Source organism: Trachemys scripta, chromosome 14 (assembly GCF_013100865.1).
Source record: "Trachemys scripta elegans isolate TJP31775 chromosome 14, CAS_Tse_1.0, whole genome shotgun sequence".
NCBI lineage: Eukaryota > Metazoa > Chordata > Testudines > Emydidae > Trachemys > Trachemys scripta.
Window position 1 is genome coordinate 38,371,314 of NC_048311.1, and position 17,567 is coordinate 38,388,880.

General features: G+C 54.3%; 2 protein-coding genes and 1 long non-coding RNA gene across 4 annotated transcripts in view; 1 reads left to right on the forward strand and 2 right to left on the reverse strand.

The window, feature by feature from the left end:
* The window catches only part of LOC117887025, a 10,668-nt gene extending 6,569 nt beyond the window's left edge, over positions 1 to 4,099 (forward strand). The window contains exons 2-3 of one of the 2 annotated variants that reach the window (XR_004648105.1): positions 3,195 to 3,331; positions 3,967 to 4,099. This is a non-coding gene — a long non-coding RNA (uncharacterized LOC117887025). Of the gene's footprint in view, positions 1 to 3,194; positions 3,332 to 3,869 lie in introns of both variants that reach the window. The other variant, XR_004648106.1, reaches the window with a different exon arrangement.
* Positions 3,409 to 8,038, reverse strand: LOC117886963. Its single transcript, XM_034789154.1, has 2 exons — positions 6,021 to 8,038; positions 3,409 to 5,971 (listed from the first exon to the last, which is right to left on the reverse strand). The coding sequence occupies exon 2, from the start codon at positions 5,176 to 5,178 to the stop codon at positions 3,739 to 3,741; it is 1,440 nt and encodes a 479-aa protein (XP_034645045.1). The 5' UTR covers positions 5,179 to 5,971; positions 6,021 to 8,038; the 3' UTR covers positions 3,409 to 3,738.
* Positions 8,039 to 8,445: 407 nt separating this feature from the next.
* The window catches only part of LOC117887096 (zinc finger protein RFP-like), a 10,001-nt gene continuing 879 nt past the window's right edge, over positions 8,446 to 17,567 (reverse strand). The window contains exons 2-8 of the mRNA XM_034789338.1: positions 17,260 to 17,564; positions 15,698 to 15,793; positions 14,865 to 15,095; positions 14,189 to 14,211; positions 13,365 to 13,480; positions 10,859 to 10,929; positions 8,446 to 8,553 (exon numbers count right to left, since the gene is read on the reverse strand). Of these exons, the coding sequence (XP_034645229.1) occupies positions 8,551 to 8,553; positions 10,859 to 10,929; positions 13,365 to 13,480; positions 14,189 to 14,211; positions 14,865 to 15,095; positions 15,698 to 15,793; positions 17,260 to 17,564 (845 nt within the window). The 3' untranslated portion in view covers positions 8,446 to 8,550. The remainder of the gene's footprint in view (positions 8,554 to 10,858; positions 10,930 to 13,364; positions 13,481 to 14,188; positions 14,212 to 14,864; positions 15,096 to 15,697; positions 15,794 to 17,259; positions 17,565 to 17,567) is intronic.

Consider the following 17,567-nt stretch of genomic DNA (forward strand, 5'->3'; position numbering starts at 1 on the left):
GGGGAGGGGGCGGAGTTGGGGCTGGACCGGGGCACCGTGGAGTGTCCTCTTTTTTAAATGTTTGAATATGGTAACCCTAATTAATGGTTCTTCCTGGGCTGGGGAGAGGTCGCCTCCTGTTCCATATCTTCCACCGTTCTCTTTGGCCAGGATAGAGCAGCTGGTGGCTTTAACCATAGAAACTATGTGCAGGAGCTTCCCCGACTCTGCTGCTGGGAACGTGGCAGCCCCATCAGCAGGGGCAGGGAGATGCAGCAGAGGAAAAGGCAGAAAAACAGCCAGATAGACAGGAGTACTCAAGGGGACGGTCTGTGACTCCACGTTCAGGCTGTTGTACTGATCGAGGGGTTCACATTTGGTACCTGGTAGTGAAAGCTAAATATTGAACTCACAACCTGTGTGGGGTTTGTGCCCTTGTTTGTAACTGTTTGCCCTGAGGTTGGTCCTCACCTTCCTGTGCTACTCTAGACAGTGTGACAGGAGAACTGAAGCTGATTGTCCCACATGTCAGCTGAGTGCTCCAACCACAGAGAGGGTAAAAGTTATAAGGCGAGTGACATTATGGAAACCACCTCCCTCACGCACATTTTGTGTGGAGCGAGGCAGGTGCCTACCTCATTCCAGCAAGAAACACCAGACACTGGGTTCCTGTCTGTGGGTGGTTAAGTAGAGATAGATGCCCCTCTGCAACCTCTCTGTGAGAGGGGGAAGGGCTCAGGACACCCCTGCCCTTGTCTAGCTTAGCTGGCTCCCTGCCTTATGAGCTGGCTTTTGTGAATTGCACTGTAAGGTGCCTGTGATGCCCATGTCCTGTATAGGGAGTTTAGGCCTGCGATGTTCTAACTGACTAAAAACTAGGCCCTGTGATGCTCAGCAGTGTAACACCTGAGTCCCTGCATAGATTGCCCCCTGTGCAACCAGCCACCTCTCCGCAGAGCACAGCTGAGCAATTCCAGATTGACATGGGTGTGCACAGGACAGAGACAGAGCACAGGCTGGAGAGTGACACATCACATTAAAATCCAAACTCTCTTCCTAGGCCTTGGCTGCACTTGCAGCTGTACAGCGCTGTGAGGTAAACCTGTCTTCGTACAGCTGAGTAGGGAAAAGCGCTGCAGTCTGTCCACACTGCCAGCTGCCAGCACACTGGTGTGGCCACACTTGTAACATTTGCAGCTGTGTTGGGAGCGGTGCATTATGGGCAGCTATCCCAGCATTCATGTGGCTGCAACGTGCTTTTCAAAACGGGGAGGTGGGGGTGGATTGTGACAGGGAGTGTTGGGGGAGAGAGAGTGCTTTTTGGAGCATGTCAGCTCTCTATTTTGCAAGTTCCGAGCTCCCGGCCCCATGCTCATTCCTTTACTCACTCAAAGCAAGCTGCAAATTGTTTGCTTTTCTCTGCAGTACGAGCTTTGAACCCGGCACTTCCGCATTCCTGCAGCCCGTCACAACAATGGAGAGGATTGGCCACTTGACAAGGTGATTAGTACAGCGCTGCAAGCGTTTACACTCACACCTGTGAGTCCTAGCCACTTGGCTGCAGCTGTTATCCTCTGGAGAGATGTGGAGTACCTGCAGCAGTGTACCCAGGGAGATACCGCGCTGCAAGTGCCCTGCCAGTGTGGACGGGGAGTGAGTTACAGCACTGGGGGAGGCTTTACAGCGCTGTAACTTGCAAGTGTAGCCAAGGCCCTAGAGGCGCAATATTCCCTGTAGGGGCTGGCAGACACAACCAAGCAAATCCAATGACGCTGCCCCCAACAACTGCAGCTGGGACATTAAAGTGGAACAAACAAGAAGAATTATTTGTAATGTTTTATTTACAGTAAATAGGTGGAAAGCAGGAAAGTAAAAGGAGCAGAGAAGGAGCTTTAATAACCGCAGTGTATGGCCAGGAGATCCCCAGCTACTGAGAACAGTTTTCTTAATGGCACTAAAATAGCACCAATGGCCAGGAATTAATGAGTTCGTCTCACTTCCAATAACATGTTATAAATGTTTCTGTCCCTTTCATGTTCCCTTTCCCTTCATACTGTCCTTTTCTACTAAGCATTTTTCTAGCCCTCACTTCCCACTGCTGTTTATTTTCCTTTCCCACTCTCCTCTCCTCCCTCCCACAGATCATCCTCTTTGGCATCTCCATTCTTTCCCCTGATTTTATCCCTTCCCCTCTTGTTGATCCCGGGCGGGGAGACACCAATGATATCTCAGGACACAGATCTGTACAAAACGCTCTCTGCTGCCAGGGAGCTTCCAGCTTCCCTGATTGATTCATTCTGTGTCCCTGCCCAGCCCCCACCTCTGCCTGTGCCCAGCCCGGCTATTAGTTCTACCTCCTGCCCAGCCCCCACATCTCCCCTCAGGGCCCCTGTGCTCCTCCTGCAGCTCCTGGAGTTCTTCCCCATCCCCCTCCCATCCCTGGGGCTGCAGGGAGGGAGGGGAAGGAGCTTCTAGGGGTCATAGAGATGAGGAGCCAGAGGATTGGGTAGCCAGAAGCCCCCATCTCAGGAACACAGGCAGAGCTGGGATCCCCCAACCCCCAACCAGAACCAGGGTCGGATTCTCTCCCCAGGGACGGAGCCCGGCGGGAAAATGAAGATTGTGGCCTCGTCACCAGCATCGATAAATGTCACCTGCCCCCAGTCACAGTCCAGACAAACCTGGATCCTACTGGGGACCTGGCTCAGGGGCAGGGGGGCCTCAGGGGAGGTGAGAGGCCGGAACTGACTCCCGCACTCACCCACAGCCCAGATCCCCTCCTCAGGGCTAAGGCTGATCCATCCCTTCCTGCTCACAGACGCTCTGGCCACCCCCACAGCCCAGAGTTCCCCATCCCCCACCTCCAAGCAATGTGTCCCCATCCCTCACAGCCCAGCACACAGGCCCTAGAATCAAATCTCTCAGGGGTGTCGGGCAGCTCCTGCCATGTGTCTCCCCATTTCACACTTTTCCCATTCTCAGACAGGATGAGTTGGGGCTGAGCCGTGTCTGGATCCAGAGTCACATTTGCTGAGGAGAAAGAATCAGAGCATTAGGGGCAGATCTCAGCCCTGGGGGAGGCTGGGACCATTTCTCATGCTCCCCAGCAGCCCCGGCCTGGCTGGGACAGTCCTGGATCCCAGGGAGCTGCCTCTGTCCTGGGCTCCTGAGACTGAGCAGAGATGTCACTGCAGCTCCTGTCTTTTTCTCTTCAGCTCCCTGGTCCCCTTGCTGGGGCTGCTTCATTACCAGAGGCAGAGACACAGCCAGGAAGGTGTCAGAAGCTTTTATTGAGGAGGCAGGAACCAGCTTTAAACCCCAGAGGGAAGCTCCCTCTCCAATGCAGAGACAGGTCAGTGATGGATCTTTCCCCTCCTGCCCCCACCTCTTCCCAGGGAGGGGACTCTGGCAGCCACAGCAGATGGTGCAACTCAGTGAACATTGACAGAGCTCCCCTCCCCCTCCCCACCTTAAATCTCACTGTGTCCAAGCTGCCTCCGTGCTGAACTTTGCTATGGGGCCTCCCCTCCACACCCAGCCTGCTCTGAAATGTCACAGCTCGGGAGCAACAGGCCACGGTACCAGGACTGAACCTGTCCAGAATGTTACTGCGCAGCAGCAGTTGCAGCACAAAACTACATTAGCTTGGGGGGGGGGGAGGGATTAACACAAGTGAGGGGGGTTCAGGGTGGAATGAGGCAGAAGCTACAAGTGTGGGGGGTCTCCCTGGCAACAGGCCCGGTGCACCCCTGCAAATAGTCAAAACTGCCTCTTTCCCTGCCTCTTGCCCTTAGAGGGCCCAGGCTGTGTGGCAGAGTGGGACTGCTGCTGAGACCAACACTTCTGGTCTCTGGGTCTTTTGTACGGGGGCTCATATCTGCTCCTCACAGGTTGAGCCGCCGGGAGCGATTTGGCCTTGTCCTTAGCCGGGGGGACATAGAGGCCCAAGGTCTGCAAGGTGGCATGTGAATCTTTCATCCCATGCAGCCTGACGTCCATCTGGTCCACAAAGAGCGCCTTGCCATCGAATGGGAGGTCCTGCATAAGAGACTGGGCCTCCATCGACAGTCCGGACAACAGGAGCCATAATGCCCTGCGCATGGCAATCGAGGAAGCCATTGAGTGGACCGCCATGTCAGCAGCATCGGACACTGCTTGGAGGGCCGCTTTAGCCACCACCGACCCCTCTTCTACCAGGGCCTTGAAGTCCTTCCTGTCCCAGTCCGGCTCAAATTTAGGCAGGAACTCCCATAGGTTGAAGTCGTACCTGCTGAGCAAGGCCTGGTGGTTGGCTACGCGAAGCTGGAAACTAGTCGACAAATAAAATTTTCTGCCAAAGGAGTCCAGTCTCCTGGTGTCTTTGTTCTTGGGGGTGGGTGCATGCTGGCCCTGGTCCTCTCTGTGGTTTACTGATTCCACTATGAGCGAGTTGGGTGCCGGGTGGGAATAGAGGTATTCATGGTCCTTCGCCAGCACAAAGTATTTCCTCTTGGCCTTTTTCGAGCTTGGGGCCAGGGACGTGGGAGTATACCACAGGGAGGTAGAGATATTGGCAATACCCTGGTGCAGAGGCAGGGCCACGTGGCCCAGTGCCGTGGGAGACAGGACGTTAAAAAGGGTATCAGATGGACCTTCCATCTCCTCGGTCTGCAGATGGAGGTTGGATGCCACCCACTTTAGCAGGTCCTGGTGTGCCTTAAAGTCCTCCTGTGGGACTGATGGCAGAGGTGCTGCTATGGTCTTGTCCCGAACCAGAGAGAGAGCCCGCATGGAGCTGGGGGGCCTCGGTGGGTACTGGGGCGTCAAGACCGAGGTCAGAGTCCTGGCGTGGGTCTGTCGACTCATGACCCGCACACTTGTCCTGTGGGTGGCCAGATGAGGCCGATGGAGCTTGGGACGCTCCAGCGACTGAACGGGCCTCCATTGGGACTGGCATCGATGGTCACGGTGCCCACTGGCACCACTGCACTTGTCACGGGGTCCCTTGCCATTGGTTTGGCTGAGCCTGTGATGGCAATATGTGTCCCGGCGGAACAGACCATGCCGAGGATGGATGGGCAGGTGCTGAGGCCGAGGTCGCCCACGAGCGCTCGGTGCCGTGGGAGCAGTAGGAGCGGTGTCTGTGATGTCGTCTAGCTCAGGACCGGGATCTCTACATCGATGAACGGTACCCATACGACGAACTGCTTCGGTACGCATGATGGCGACGCGAAGCCCGGTGCCCTGATGCTGAAGTACCCCGAGGGGAGCCTCTGGTGTGACATCCAGACGAGCGGGAGCTGGAACTGGAATGCCAATATCTGTGCCATCGAGAGCGGCTCCAGTGGCTATGTCTAGCAGGTGAGCGCTCTCAGTGCCTCTCTCGGTGCCTACACTCGCTGGCAGGTGGCAGAGAGGATCCCCGCGACCCCCGTCCCGACGGTGCCCTGAACGGTCTGGACGGCGTCGAGGGTGGCTGGGAGCTGTGAGAAGAGTGGCTGCTGCGTGCCGAGCAGTGCAGGGAGCAATCCTCAGAGCGGGAACTGCGGCTGCTTGGAGAGGTCTGGTGGGCACCCAACGGGGGCTTGCCTCGCGACCTAGGGCCCGGGCCCGTTTGTGAGCTCCAGATGGGCAAAGACATAATGTCCTTCACAGCCTGCACCACCTCCGGCATCGACGGCATCCATACCAGTGGGGATGCCTGGGCCGACGGTACCGGGCTGCTCCGCTCCACGTGAGTTGGAGCTTTTGAGCACGGGGGGATCGAGGGCTGGCCAGCGCGGGACCAGCCTCCCCCTTATCCTTGCTGCAGCATCGTTGCGAGGCCAGTCCCTTCCCTTGCTTTTTGGAGGGAGAGTGGTGCCAACTAGTCGAAGGGGCCTCGCTATGTACCGATGACGTGGCGGCCGGCACGGAGTCCGATCTGCATACCGGCGTCGGGGTCAGTGCCGACTCCATCAGGAGAGCTCTGAGTCTAAAGTCTCTCTCCTTCTTGGTCCTTCGCTTGAACGACCTACAGATCTTGCAACGGTCACTAATGTGTGGTCCTTCGCTTGAACGACCTACAGATCTTGCAACGGTCACTAATGTGAGTCTCACCCAGGGAGCGAAGACACTCAGTGTGAGGGTCGCTCCTGGGCATAGAACGGCGACAGGAGTTGCATGACTTGAAGCCTGGGGCACGGGTCATGCCCTGAGCCCACTCTAACAACTGAAGGACGATCTACCAACGGTCCCACCAAGGTCGAGAAGAAGGGCTACAGCAGACCTGGAGTATGGTACTGCTAAGGGAAACACTTCCGGCACCCGTGCATGTGGGAGCATGCACACCTACTGTGGAATACACAGGAGCAATCACTCAAAGAAGAACTACATCATTACATTACCATGAATTACAGTGTATTAAAATCATGGTCGCAGCATCTCCAGCGGCCTGGCTGCAGGCATCTGTTCCCCAGCCAGGGCAGGTTGGGGCTAGGCGTGGTGGGGGCCAGGGAAGGGGAATAGCTTAGAGGGAACTTAGGTCCAGGGCTTCTCCTTTCCCCCCACCCCACCCAGTGTGGCTCCTGCCGGGGTCTGGGGCTTTTCCTTCCCCTAATTTGCCACTGCACCCATCCAGCGCGTACATCTAGGAGCCCTGCAGCCTGCTGGGGCATTTTCAAAGGGCCTGGGGCTCCCAGCTGCTGCCACCACTACCAGGCACTGGCAGCAGCTGCGACTGGGGGCCCCGGATGTCAGGTGGTTGGTTCCTGTTTGTGGGTTGCTAAGCAGAGACACACACCCCACTGCAGCCCAGATTTAGGCACCTATTCATGAGAGGGGTGTGGTTTAGGACACCCCTTCCCCCCTTGTCGGCATCTCCCATTGGCTAGCTGACATGGCTCCCCGCCTACTGAGGTGGCTTTTGTGAATCTCATTTTAAGGTTCCTGTGTCGATCATGCACTGTCTAGGGAGTTTACGCCCCTGACTCAGCTGTGAGGGTCACAGTGCTGCTGCTGTTCCTGTGATTTTCTCGCTGCCTAAAAATTACTCACTGTGATGCTCAGCATTGCAACACCCGAGTCCCTTCATGGATTACACCCTGTGTAACCAGTCACCTCTCCGCAGAGCACAGCTGAGCAATTCCTGATTGACATGGGTGTGCACAGGACAGAGACAGAGCACAGGCTGGAGAGTGACACATCACACTGGAAAATGCAAACTCTCTTCCTAGAGGCGCAACATTCCCTGTGGGAGCTGGGGGGACACAACCCAGTCAGAAGCAAATCCCATGATGCTGCCCCCAGCACCTGTAGCTGGAACATTAAAGTGGAACAAACAAGAAGAATTGTTTGTAATGGTTTATTTACAGTTAGTAGCTGGAAAGTAGAAAAGTAAAAGGAGCTAAGAAGGAGCTTTAATAATTGCAGCATGGCAAGGAGATCCCCAGCTACTGAGAACAGTTTTCTTTATGGCAATAAAATAGCACCAATGACCAGGAATTAATATAGGGAATTAATGAGATACAGTCTCACTTTCAGTGACACGTAATAAATCTCTCCGTCCCACTCACATTCCCTTTCCTTTCATACTGTCCTTTTCTATTCATTATTGTTCTAGCCCTCACTTCCCATCCCTGTTTATTTTCCTGTGTCTCTCCTCCCTGTCACAGATCATCCCCCTTGGCTGCTCTATTCTTTCCCTGATCTTATCCCTTCCCCTCTTGTTGATCCCGGGCGGGGAGACACCAATGAGATCTAAGGACACAGATCTGTACAAAACACTCCCTGCAGCTGCTGCTTCTCCCCAACCCCCCAAACCCTGATCCATTCATCCTTTGTCCCTGCCCAGGCCCCACCTCTGCCTGTCCCCTGCCTGGTTGTTAGTTCTACTCCCTGCCCAGCCCCCACATCTACCCCTCAGGGCCCTTCTGCTCCTCCTGCAGTCCCAGGGCTGCAGAGAGGGTGGGGGAGGAGCTTCCAGAGGCCATAGAGATGAGGAGCCAGGGGATGGGTAGATGGGAGTCGTCCACAGTCATAGAGACTGGGGTGTGTGAGAGTAGAGAGGTTGATTTCCAGTTCCCCCCTCTGCTGTGTCTCAGGGACAGAGTCTGAGCCGGGATCCCCCCCCCACCCAGAGCCAGGGTCGGATTCTCTCCCCAGGGACGGAGCCCGGCGGGAAAGTGAAGATCGGGGCCTCGTCACCAGCATCGATAAATGTCACCTGCCCCCAGTCACAGTCCAGACAAACCCGGATCCTGCTGGGGGCCCGGCTCAGGGTCAGGCGGGTCACAGGGGAGGTGGGAGCCTGGAACTGACCCCCCCAGCACCACTCCACAGCCCAGATCCCCCCCTCAGGGCTACGGCTTATCCCTCCCTTCCTCCTCACAGACCCTCTGGCCACCCCCACAGCCCAGAGTTCCCCATCACCCACCTCCACCTCCCAGCAATGTCTCCCTGAGGTGAATCCCTCACAGCCCAGCACACAGGGCTCAGTGTCAAATCTCTCAGGGTTGTTGGGCAGTCGCTGTCGTATGTTTCCACATTTCACACTTTTCCCATCCTCAGACAGGACGAGTTGGGGATGAGCCGTGTCTGGATCCAGAGTCACATTCACTGGGGAGAGAGAATCAGAGCGTTAGGGGCAGAGCTCAGCCCTGCGGGAGGCTGGAACCATTTCTCACACTCCCCAGCAGCACGATTCTGGCTGGAACAGGCCTGGATCCCAGGGAGCTGCCTCTGTGCTCGGCACCTAAGTCTGAGCAGAGATGTCACAGCAGCTCCGCAGTGTTTGTAACGGGTCCCACTTCATTAGTTTCCCATTTATCACAGAGGCTTCAACTCCCAGATCCCGCTACTGATGCTGCCCCATTCCCAGTGGTAGAGACACAGCCAGGAAGGTGTCAGAAGCTTTTATTGAGGGAGCAGAAGTGGCAGGTACCAGCTTTAAACCCCAGGGGGAAGCTCCCTCCCCTAATGCAGCCGCCACTCCCAGGCCAGGGAACAGAGAGGAAGGTGCAGCAATGGGGAAGAGCCACTTAAGACCAGAGAGTAGGAGGTGGCATTGGGTGGGGTAGCCCCATCCCCAGCCCAGAGAGAAGGGAGTAGCTGCTGGCATCACAGGAAGAGCATCTCCCCAATCCAGGAAGCAGTGAGCTGCTCCAATGGGAGAGCCCAGCCCTAAAGGCAGGATTTTGGAGAAGAGCGATGGGGAGACTCCCTGCACCGGGGTAAAGCAGAGGAATGTGTCAGAGAGCTCTGTTCAGGTGCGACTCAGTTAAGAATGTTTCTGTTCATCAGAATGGACATGAACTCAGCACTAAAGTTGATGTCAGGACTTTTTGTGTGGCCCCGCCCCTTCTCTGGCCCTGACCAAGGCCCTGCTTCCCGGCCAGGCTTGGAGATTTGCCTGTTATGGAGAGCCCCTGACACTCCACCTACTCTGGACATGGGTCTGGGGGGCTCTGAGAGGAGCTGCCGGCCCATGTCCCCGATCCCTGGGGTATGCCACCCTGGGCAGGTGGAGGGTCCAGAGCTCCCCAGTGCAGCCTGGGCTCCCTGGGTGGCACCCCGGCTCTGGCTTCTGGCCTGGCCAGGGCCACAGGGAAAGAGGAGCAGGGGTGGGGCCACTGAGAGGGGCCAGGGCTGCGAAGAGGGAGATTCATAGATTCATAGATTATAGGACTGGAAGGGACCTCGAGAGGTCATCGAGTCCAGTCCCCTGCCCGCATGGCAGGACCAAATACTGCCTAGACCATCTCTAATAGACATTTATCTAACCTACTCTTAAATATCTCCAGAGACGGAGATTCCACCACCTCCCTAGGCAATTTGTTCCAGTGTTTAACCACCCTGACAGTTAGGAACTTTTTCCTAATGTCCAATCTAGACCTCCCTTGCTGCAGTTTAAACCCATTGTTTCTGGTTCTATCCTTAGAGGCTAAGGTGAACAAGTTCTCTCCCTCCTCCTTATGACACCCTTTTATATACCTGAAAACTGCTATCATGTCCCCTCTCAGTCTTCTCTTTTCCAAACTAAACAAACCCAATTCTTTCAACCTTCCTTCATAGGTCATGTTCTCAAGACCTTTAATCATTCTTGTTGCTCTTCTTTGGACCCTTTCCAATTTCTCCACATCTTTTTTAAAATGCGGCGCCCAGAACTGGACACAATACTCCAGCTGAGGCCTAACCAGAGCAGAGTAGAGCGGAAGAATGACTTCTCGTGTCTTGCTCACAACACACCTGTTAATGCATCCCAGAATCATGTTTGCTTTTTTTGCAACAGCATCACACTGTTGACTCATATTTAGCTTGTGGTCCACTATAACCCCTAGATCCCTTTCTGCCGTACTCCTTCCTAGACAGTCTTTTCCCATTCTGTATGTGTGAAATTGATTTTTCCTTCCTAAGTGGAGCACTTAGGGAGGAGCTGATCAGTTGCGCCATCCAAAGCAGAGCCACTGCTTGCTTGCGACGCTCCATGCCTACCTGAGACTTGCAGTGTGCGTGTGTGGGGGGCAACGAGGAGCTGGGGTGGGGCCACTGAGAGAGGCCAGCACCAGGAAGAGTTTGATGCCACAGGCACGGCCTGCGCTACACAGAGAGGAGCTGATCAGCTGACCTAACCGAAACACAGACACTGCCAGTGATGCTTCACACCTGCCCATGGCTTGCAGTGTGGGGGGCAATGTGGCCCCCTGCCCCCAAACTATGCCCATGTTAAAAAGTGTCCTGGTCATCCCACTTTTAAAAGTGTGTGTGTTGGGGGGACATGGGTCCCTGGATCTCCTTACTGTTTAATGTGTTATTTTTAGGGCTGTGTGTGTCATGGTCGCTGTCAGTTTGGTTGGTAACTTTAGCTACAATGTCATGAAATGTTTTCACTGGAATTTTCTCATAATTTAAAGGCAATCTTCACCTGCAAACTCACCCTGTCTGTGTGCTCCAAATGATTCTCCCCTTTTTCTCTCCAATTCAGACGGCAGATGTCTGGAGGCAGAAATGATAAGAGAGGTGAGATTTCAGACTTTCATATTTATAACAGTGTCCCCACTCTGAAACTGTTTTATAACTATGACAGAGAAACAGACAGAGAGGCCCAGAGACACACTCACGTATTTAATATAAAAAGGTCTGAAACCTATTTCCCCTCTCAATCAGGCATCTCTCAGCAATGGAACCAGCATCCTTGCAGCCTCACAACTATCCCAAGACACACAATCTGTAAGTGAGATTTACTTTCCCCTCATCATCCCCTCCCACCCTCCAGACCCTGGTTGGCTTGTCTCATTCATTTGCTGCCTTTTGTTGTAACCTAGACCCAGAGCCTGCAAAGTCTTTGGCATAAAAGTAACTTTACCCACTTGGGTCCCTTTGATAATAATGGGATGTTGAGAGTTTCTGAAATCCTGGCTCTAATTGTGAGCTGTTGGGTCTGTTTACTCAGTGTCTCTACAGCGAGCAGCATGAAGGGGCCCTCGTCCTCCATAGGCAGAAATAGGAATACTAATAAATTCATTTGATCCATGTGGGAATTGAAGCAGGGGAAGGTTGGCTGCATGGGCCAGATTCACCCCTGTACTGGCGAAAGGAGAGAGGGGAGGGGCCATTTGTGACTCTGCTGTTCAGCGGCTGCAGGGGCCGGTGCAGACCTTGGCACAGGCTGAGGAAGTTCTGAAGCCAGCCAGAGTTACAGCCCTATGACAATGGGCCCCGTGCGTCTTGCCCAGTGTGTAGAGTGTCAGAGGCCCAGCTTAACACTGCCCACGTCCCTCTGTCCCTCGTCCACCCCCTCCCTCTTCCACCCGCCCTCACCACCCCCACCCCATTCCCAGCCCTCTCAGGAACACGCCTTGTGCCTGCAGCTGACGGGAAGGAGGCACAAGAGGCTCCTTTGCTAGAGGGATCCCTCAGTGTGGGGGAGGGGCTTTCTTCTTCCTTACGGCCCATTTGGCCCAGACTAGCTGCCGTATGGGACCCGAGCTCAGTGATGGGCTGGATCCGCCTTTGAGAAATGTGCCCCATGGCTGGTGATGGGGCAGTAGACGGGGAGGGCTCTGAGCTATAGAGAGTTCTTTGCCATGTGTCTGGCTGTTGGGTCTTGCCAGAATGCTCGGTATCCAACTGACCAACGTATTTGGGGTCGGGAAGGAATTTCCCCCCCAGTCAGATTGACAGAGAGCCTGGTATTTTTTTTTTTTGGCCTTCCTCTGCAGCGTGGGGCATGGGTCAGTGGCAGATTTAAACTAGTGTCAATGGTGGAGTCTCTGTAACTTGTGTAGTGGAGCAGTTACCCCACTCCTGGGATAAAAGGAGTTAAAAGGTGAAAAGCAGCTGAGGTCGGCTGATTGGGGAGGCAGCTACAGCAGGGGCCACATTCAATTAGGCCACAGCTGGCCCTGGGAGCACAGGGTAGCATAGACAGAGCAGTGCTGGGGAAGGGCAGGCAGAACTGGGGAGATCTGGCCTGGCAAGTCCCCAGGCTGAGGCCTTGCTAAGGGCCAGGGATGGCACTAGGGCTGCAGGGAGGCAGCTGGGGCTAGAAAAGCAGCACGTCCAACCCCCTTGCCAATGCAGAGTGGCGTCTGCAGACTGCCCCAGTGAGCGGGGGCTAGATGATGACTGGCAGTAGCCACTGAGGCAAGGTGGCTATAGAGGTTTGGGAGGGGAGACCCAGAGTGTGGGAGTACTGCTGTGGCAGAACCCCAAGGTAAGGGGCACCGGGGTCCAGGAGGGACATGGGGGGCCTGAGGCAGGAGAGACACCGGCCAGAAGGGGGCGCTCTGGAGCTGAAAAGCTAATTCCCAGACTGACCAGCAGGAGGCGCTGTGCCAGCAAGTGCGCAACCTGTTACACTTGAAGTTTTTAAATCAGGGATTGGCAACCTTTGGGACGCGACCTGTTAGGGCCAGTTTGTTTACCCTCCACATCTGTGGTTTCGGCGCATCGCAGCTCACACCAGAAGCGGTTTGCCGTTCCAGGCCAACGGGGGCTGCGGGAAGCGGCAGCCAGCACATCCAAAGGTTGCCGATCCCTGCTTTAAATCATGATTTGAGGACGTCAGTAACTCAACCAGAGGTTAGGGGTCAGTTGCGGGAGTGGGTGCATGAGATTCTGTAGTCTGCAGTGTGCAGGACATCAGACTAGATGATCATGATGGCTCCTTCTGGCCTTAGTCTTTGAGTCATTTTTTACTATGAGTCATTTCTTACTTTAAGGGTAATGGTCATGGCAAGGCAGGCTTTTGGTAGAAATAAAGGTTTCAATTAATCAATCTGAGTGACTTGGACCCCAAGTGTCTGGCATTCTCACCCAACAATTAAATGGAAGCATCATCTAAGTGTGAACCAATTGACCAGCACCATTCTCTTCCCACAGTCACAGAGGCTCATCCCAATTTCCATTCCTAGATCCCTTCTAGGTACCTTTGAACTTCCTCAGAGCCTCCAATAGTGCAATATTTTTCTGGGAGAAACCGCTGACTCGCTCTTCCAGTTCAGAAGAAATCTCCTCTCGCTGCTGGCACTGCTCCTTCTCAAACCTGGAGAGAAACAATTTCACATCATTATATTTCATTGTGTGACTCATAAGTTCTGGCTAGTGAGTCGCTGCTCTAATGGGCCTGGAGTTAGAATTCCACTTCCCCCAGCCTCAGAGCAGGTGCGACACAGCCCATGGCCATACAACTTTCCCTTCAAAGGACTCATTAATACTCTTCAACTCTGGTCTGGAGAGATCAGCTCTGGGGACAAAAGGGGAATTGTGTCTCTGTGGCCAATTCACTCCTTGGCCTCCATGCTCTCAGGGACAGGAGGTTCCCAGGTGAAGTGCTGTAGAAATCTGCCCTCTAGGAACTAGACTGAGACACCAACTCCCCCCTCCACAGCTCATTCCACACAGGTCTCCAAACAGTCCTCAGGTGGGGAAGACTCTTGATCGCTGCTGCCCTGGCCTGAATGGTGACCAGTGCCCCAGCAGTGACAGGTCCATCCTCATAGTCCTGAGGCCACCAGTCCCCTAGGGATGTGATATCTCTATGAAATACTTGAGGTCAATCTTTGCCATTGAATAGCTAATTCCAGAGTCATCTGTAGAAGAGTGAGCACCCCAGGATGAAGTTGATCAGAGATTCATATCCAACACATTTTCCCACACATTTTGCTTCAGAGATCTGGGGAGATGAGGTGCTAACATCACCAAGCTCTTTAGCTTTGTGAAGTGTGAGGGGGAGTGAGAGAGAGTCACCTACCTCCTCAAGGTGCTTCTGATGTCCTAGAGGAGAGAGAGAGGGAAAAGAATCTCAGTCCCCTCTGACACACACACAGGGGATTCCAGGGAAGGGACTTAAGAAGTATGGGGAAGCGAGGCCCTGCCCTGGCCCCAGGGCCATGGATTCCCTGAGCTAATGGGGCTTTTCCATCTCCCCTATCTCTGTGTCTGTGACTCTGCAAAGAATAATAGTTATTCACATGTCAGCAATGCACACGCTGAGTTACACTGAGATCTCTGACTGCTGGACTCCAGTGCTTATGATTCAGGAGCCCTCCCTTCCCTGTGTGGGGATCTGGCATGTTTCTAATGATTGATGTTGGTTTCCAATTGTCCCTGGGGGTGCTCAACCCCACCCCCCACTCCCATTCCAAACCTTCCCCCAATGCCACACCCCAGCCCAACTCTTCTCGCTCCTACTCCACCTCCACCCCCACCCTGCCTCTTCCCCACCTCCTCTTGTGGGCACACTCCCTCCCCAGTCCTCCCCCTCCATCCCAGCATCTGCTGCACACAGTCAAACAGCTGATCGCAAATATGCAGGTGGTGCTGGAGGGAGGGGGAGGAGTTGATCAGCAGGGCAGCCGGCAGACGGCACTGAGGGGGGGGAGCTGGCTGCCTTGCAGCACCCACCTGTGTTTCTCACTCAGTCTCACCTGCAGGAATTCACTTGCTGGCTTCTGACACTTCCCCTCCAGCTCACTGATCAGCTCACTGAGACGGGAAATCTGCTCGGAGAGTTGACTGACATTTTCATTCTGGATCCTCACAATCTCCTCATCCAGCTTGTCCAGCTGGGCCAGCAGGAGTCGCTCTTGTTCCTCCAGGAACTGCCGCAGTTGCTGAAATTCAGACACAATCTTCTGTCTCTCGGTTTGTGTTTGTTTCTGTATGAAAATAGGGCAAGGGCTGGTCAGAGACATGGATGGAGCCCGGGGTCCTTTCATGGAGAGCTGAGTGTGCAGGAGGCTGAATTTCTTTGAAAATCAAAAGATTTCTGACATTTGACTGTATCCTGTGTGTACTAGGCAGGGGATTCTCTCACACCTTCCCCTTTGGCCCCTGTATCGCTCTGAAAGGGATATTTCCATGCCTGTCATTGTCAGCATCTTCTGTTATTTATGGTCTCTGGAAATTCAGACCCAGAGCAGCAGGAGGCAGGACTCAGCACTACACTGACAGAGACACCAGGGGAGTTAAAAGAAACACACATTTAAAAAATGCACAAAATGACCAGACACAGGGGACAGCACTTCACAGGGACATTCAGTTCACTTGGGGAGGATTTCTGTGAAAGACACAAGGGCTAGACATTAACTCATCAACTGAAATGGAAGCTTAGGGCTTGTCTACACACGAATCTAACCCAGCAATACATGATGATGGAGAAACACACACAAGCCCATGTTCACCAAGGCCACACAGGAGTCTGCCTCCAAACAGACCTCCCACTGCCAGTCCCTGCTGGTTCATAACAACAGGCACCTACCAGATACTCCCGGCTATTCCCCTCTCTAGTCGCTTTGAATCCCAGCAGCTTTTCTCTCTCTTCCCTCAGTGTCTTCAAATGGGCCTGGATTCTTTCCTGAAGAAACAGAAATGATTTGGAGGTTTCATCTGAATACTTGAGAGGTTCTTGGAAGTGGGTGTTTTTCCAATTGAAACCCAAGATGACTGGTTCTAATCGCTTTGTGACATCAGGACCACGAAGGAGATGAAACCTCATTAATGGAGACTGGGAGCATGTCATATTCTGACTTGTTACCAATTCAGGTTCAGTGTTTAGCCCAGTGATCTCTAGTGCAGGCTGGCAGCATCTGAGTTTAATCCTTCATGGAGCAACACAGAAGTTCACAATCCCAGTGAGAAACCTCCTCTCCCCTGCTGGGCCTGGGACCTTTATCAAGGCATCGCTCCCTCCTAATGGACACACTTCATCCCTGGCCGGGGCTGATGCTAAGATGGCAGCATGGCAAAGTGGTTCGGGTCTTGGACTGGGTCTGGGGAGATCTGGGTTCTCTGTCACTGACATGCTGAGTGACTGTGGGAAACTCGCTGCCCCACTTTGTACCTCAGTTTCCCTTCCCACCTTTTGTCTAGCTAGACCAGTGGTCGTCTACTGGTCGATTGCGATTGACTAGTCGATCCTGGAGACTCTCCCAGTTGATTGTGATCTCCAGCAGCACAGCGGGGTTGCCGTTGCTGCTGAGGCTGGCTCCCTGCCTGCCTCAGGCATAGGGCACTCCCAGAAGTGGCCAGCATTCCCATGCAACCTGGGGTGAGGGCAGGGTTCTCTGTATGAGTCTCCTGCCTGCGGCACCACCCCCACATTTCCCATTGGCTGGGAATGGGGAACTGTGGCCAATGGGAGCTGCGGAAGTGGTGCCTGCAGAGAGGGGCAGCGCGCGGAGCCACATCCCTCCCTCAGGGGCCACAGGGGTGCATTGGCCCCTTCCGGGAGTGGTGTAGGGCCAGGGCAGGCAGGGAGCCTGCCTTATCCCTGCTGCACCAATGACTGGGAGCCACCTGAGGTAAATTAGTGCCACCCAGCTGGAGCCAACACCCATTACCCCATCCTGCACCCAACACCCCATACCACCTCCTGAACCCCAACCCCCTGCACCAGCCCAGAGCCCCCTCCTGCACCCAAGCTCCCTCCCAGAGCTTGCACCACTCAGCCCCTCCTGCACCTCAACCCCTTGCCCCAAGCTGAGCCCAGAGCCCGCATCCCTACACAAATCCCTGCCCCAGACCAGGGAAAGTGAGTGAGGGTGGGGGAGAGCGAGTAACGGAGAGAGGGGGGTATGGAGTGAGTGGGGCTTTGCAGGGGGCATCAGGAAAGGGATGGGGTAGATCCTGCTTTCAAGTCTTGATATTTTGCCTCTGTTGCCATACTGCCAGACCATTAATTTTGCTATAGCATCTCCCTGTACAATGAAGACTTTACAGAGCTGAATGATAACTCACACCTGTGACAGGTAACGCTCAGTGAAATTAGGCTGTAATTAAAACCCAAAAGTTAATCATTTAACTCTGACAGCAATTCCCTACCTTGTACTCCTGGGCAGCTTCCTGTATGGGAACCACCGTGTGAGTGCGATGAGCCCGGGATCTGTCGCACACCACACAGATGGGGGTTTGATCCTCTTCACAGAACAGTTTCAAAGCCTCCTGGTGTTCCCCACACACCCCGTCCCCTCCTGCTCCCTTTGCTACCTGTAAACTCAGCCGCTTGGCGATTTCTACTATGTTTGCCAGCTGCCTGTTGGGCCTGAGGTTTCTCTGTTGCACAGTTTCTCTGCACTGAGGGCAGGAGGCGGCTGTATCGGATCCCTCCCAGCACTGGCTGATGCAGGCTC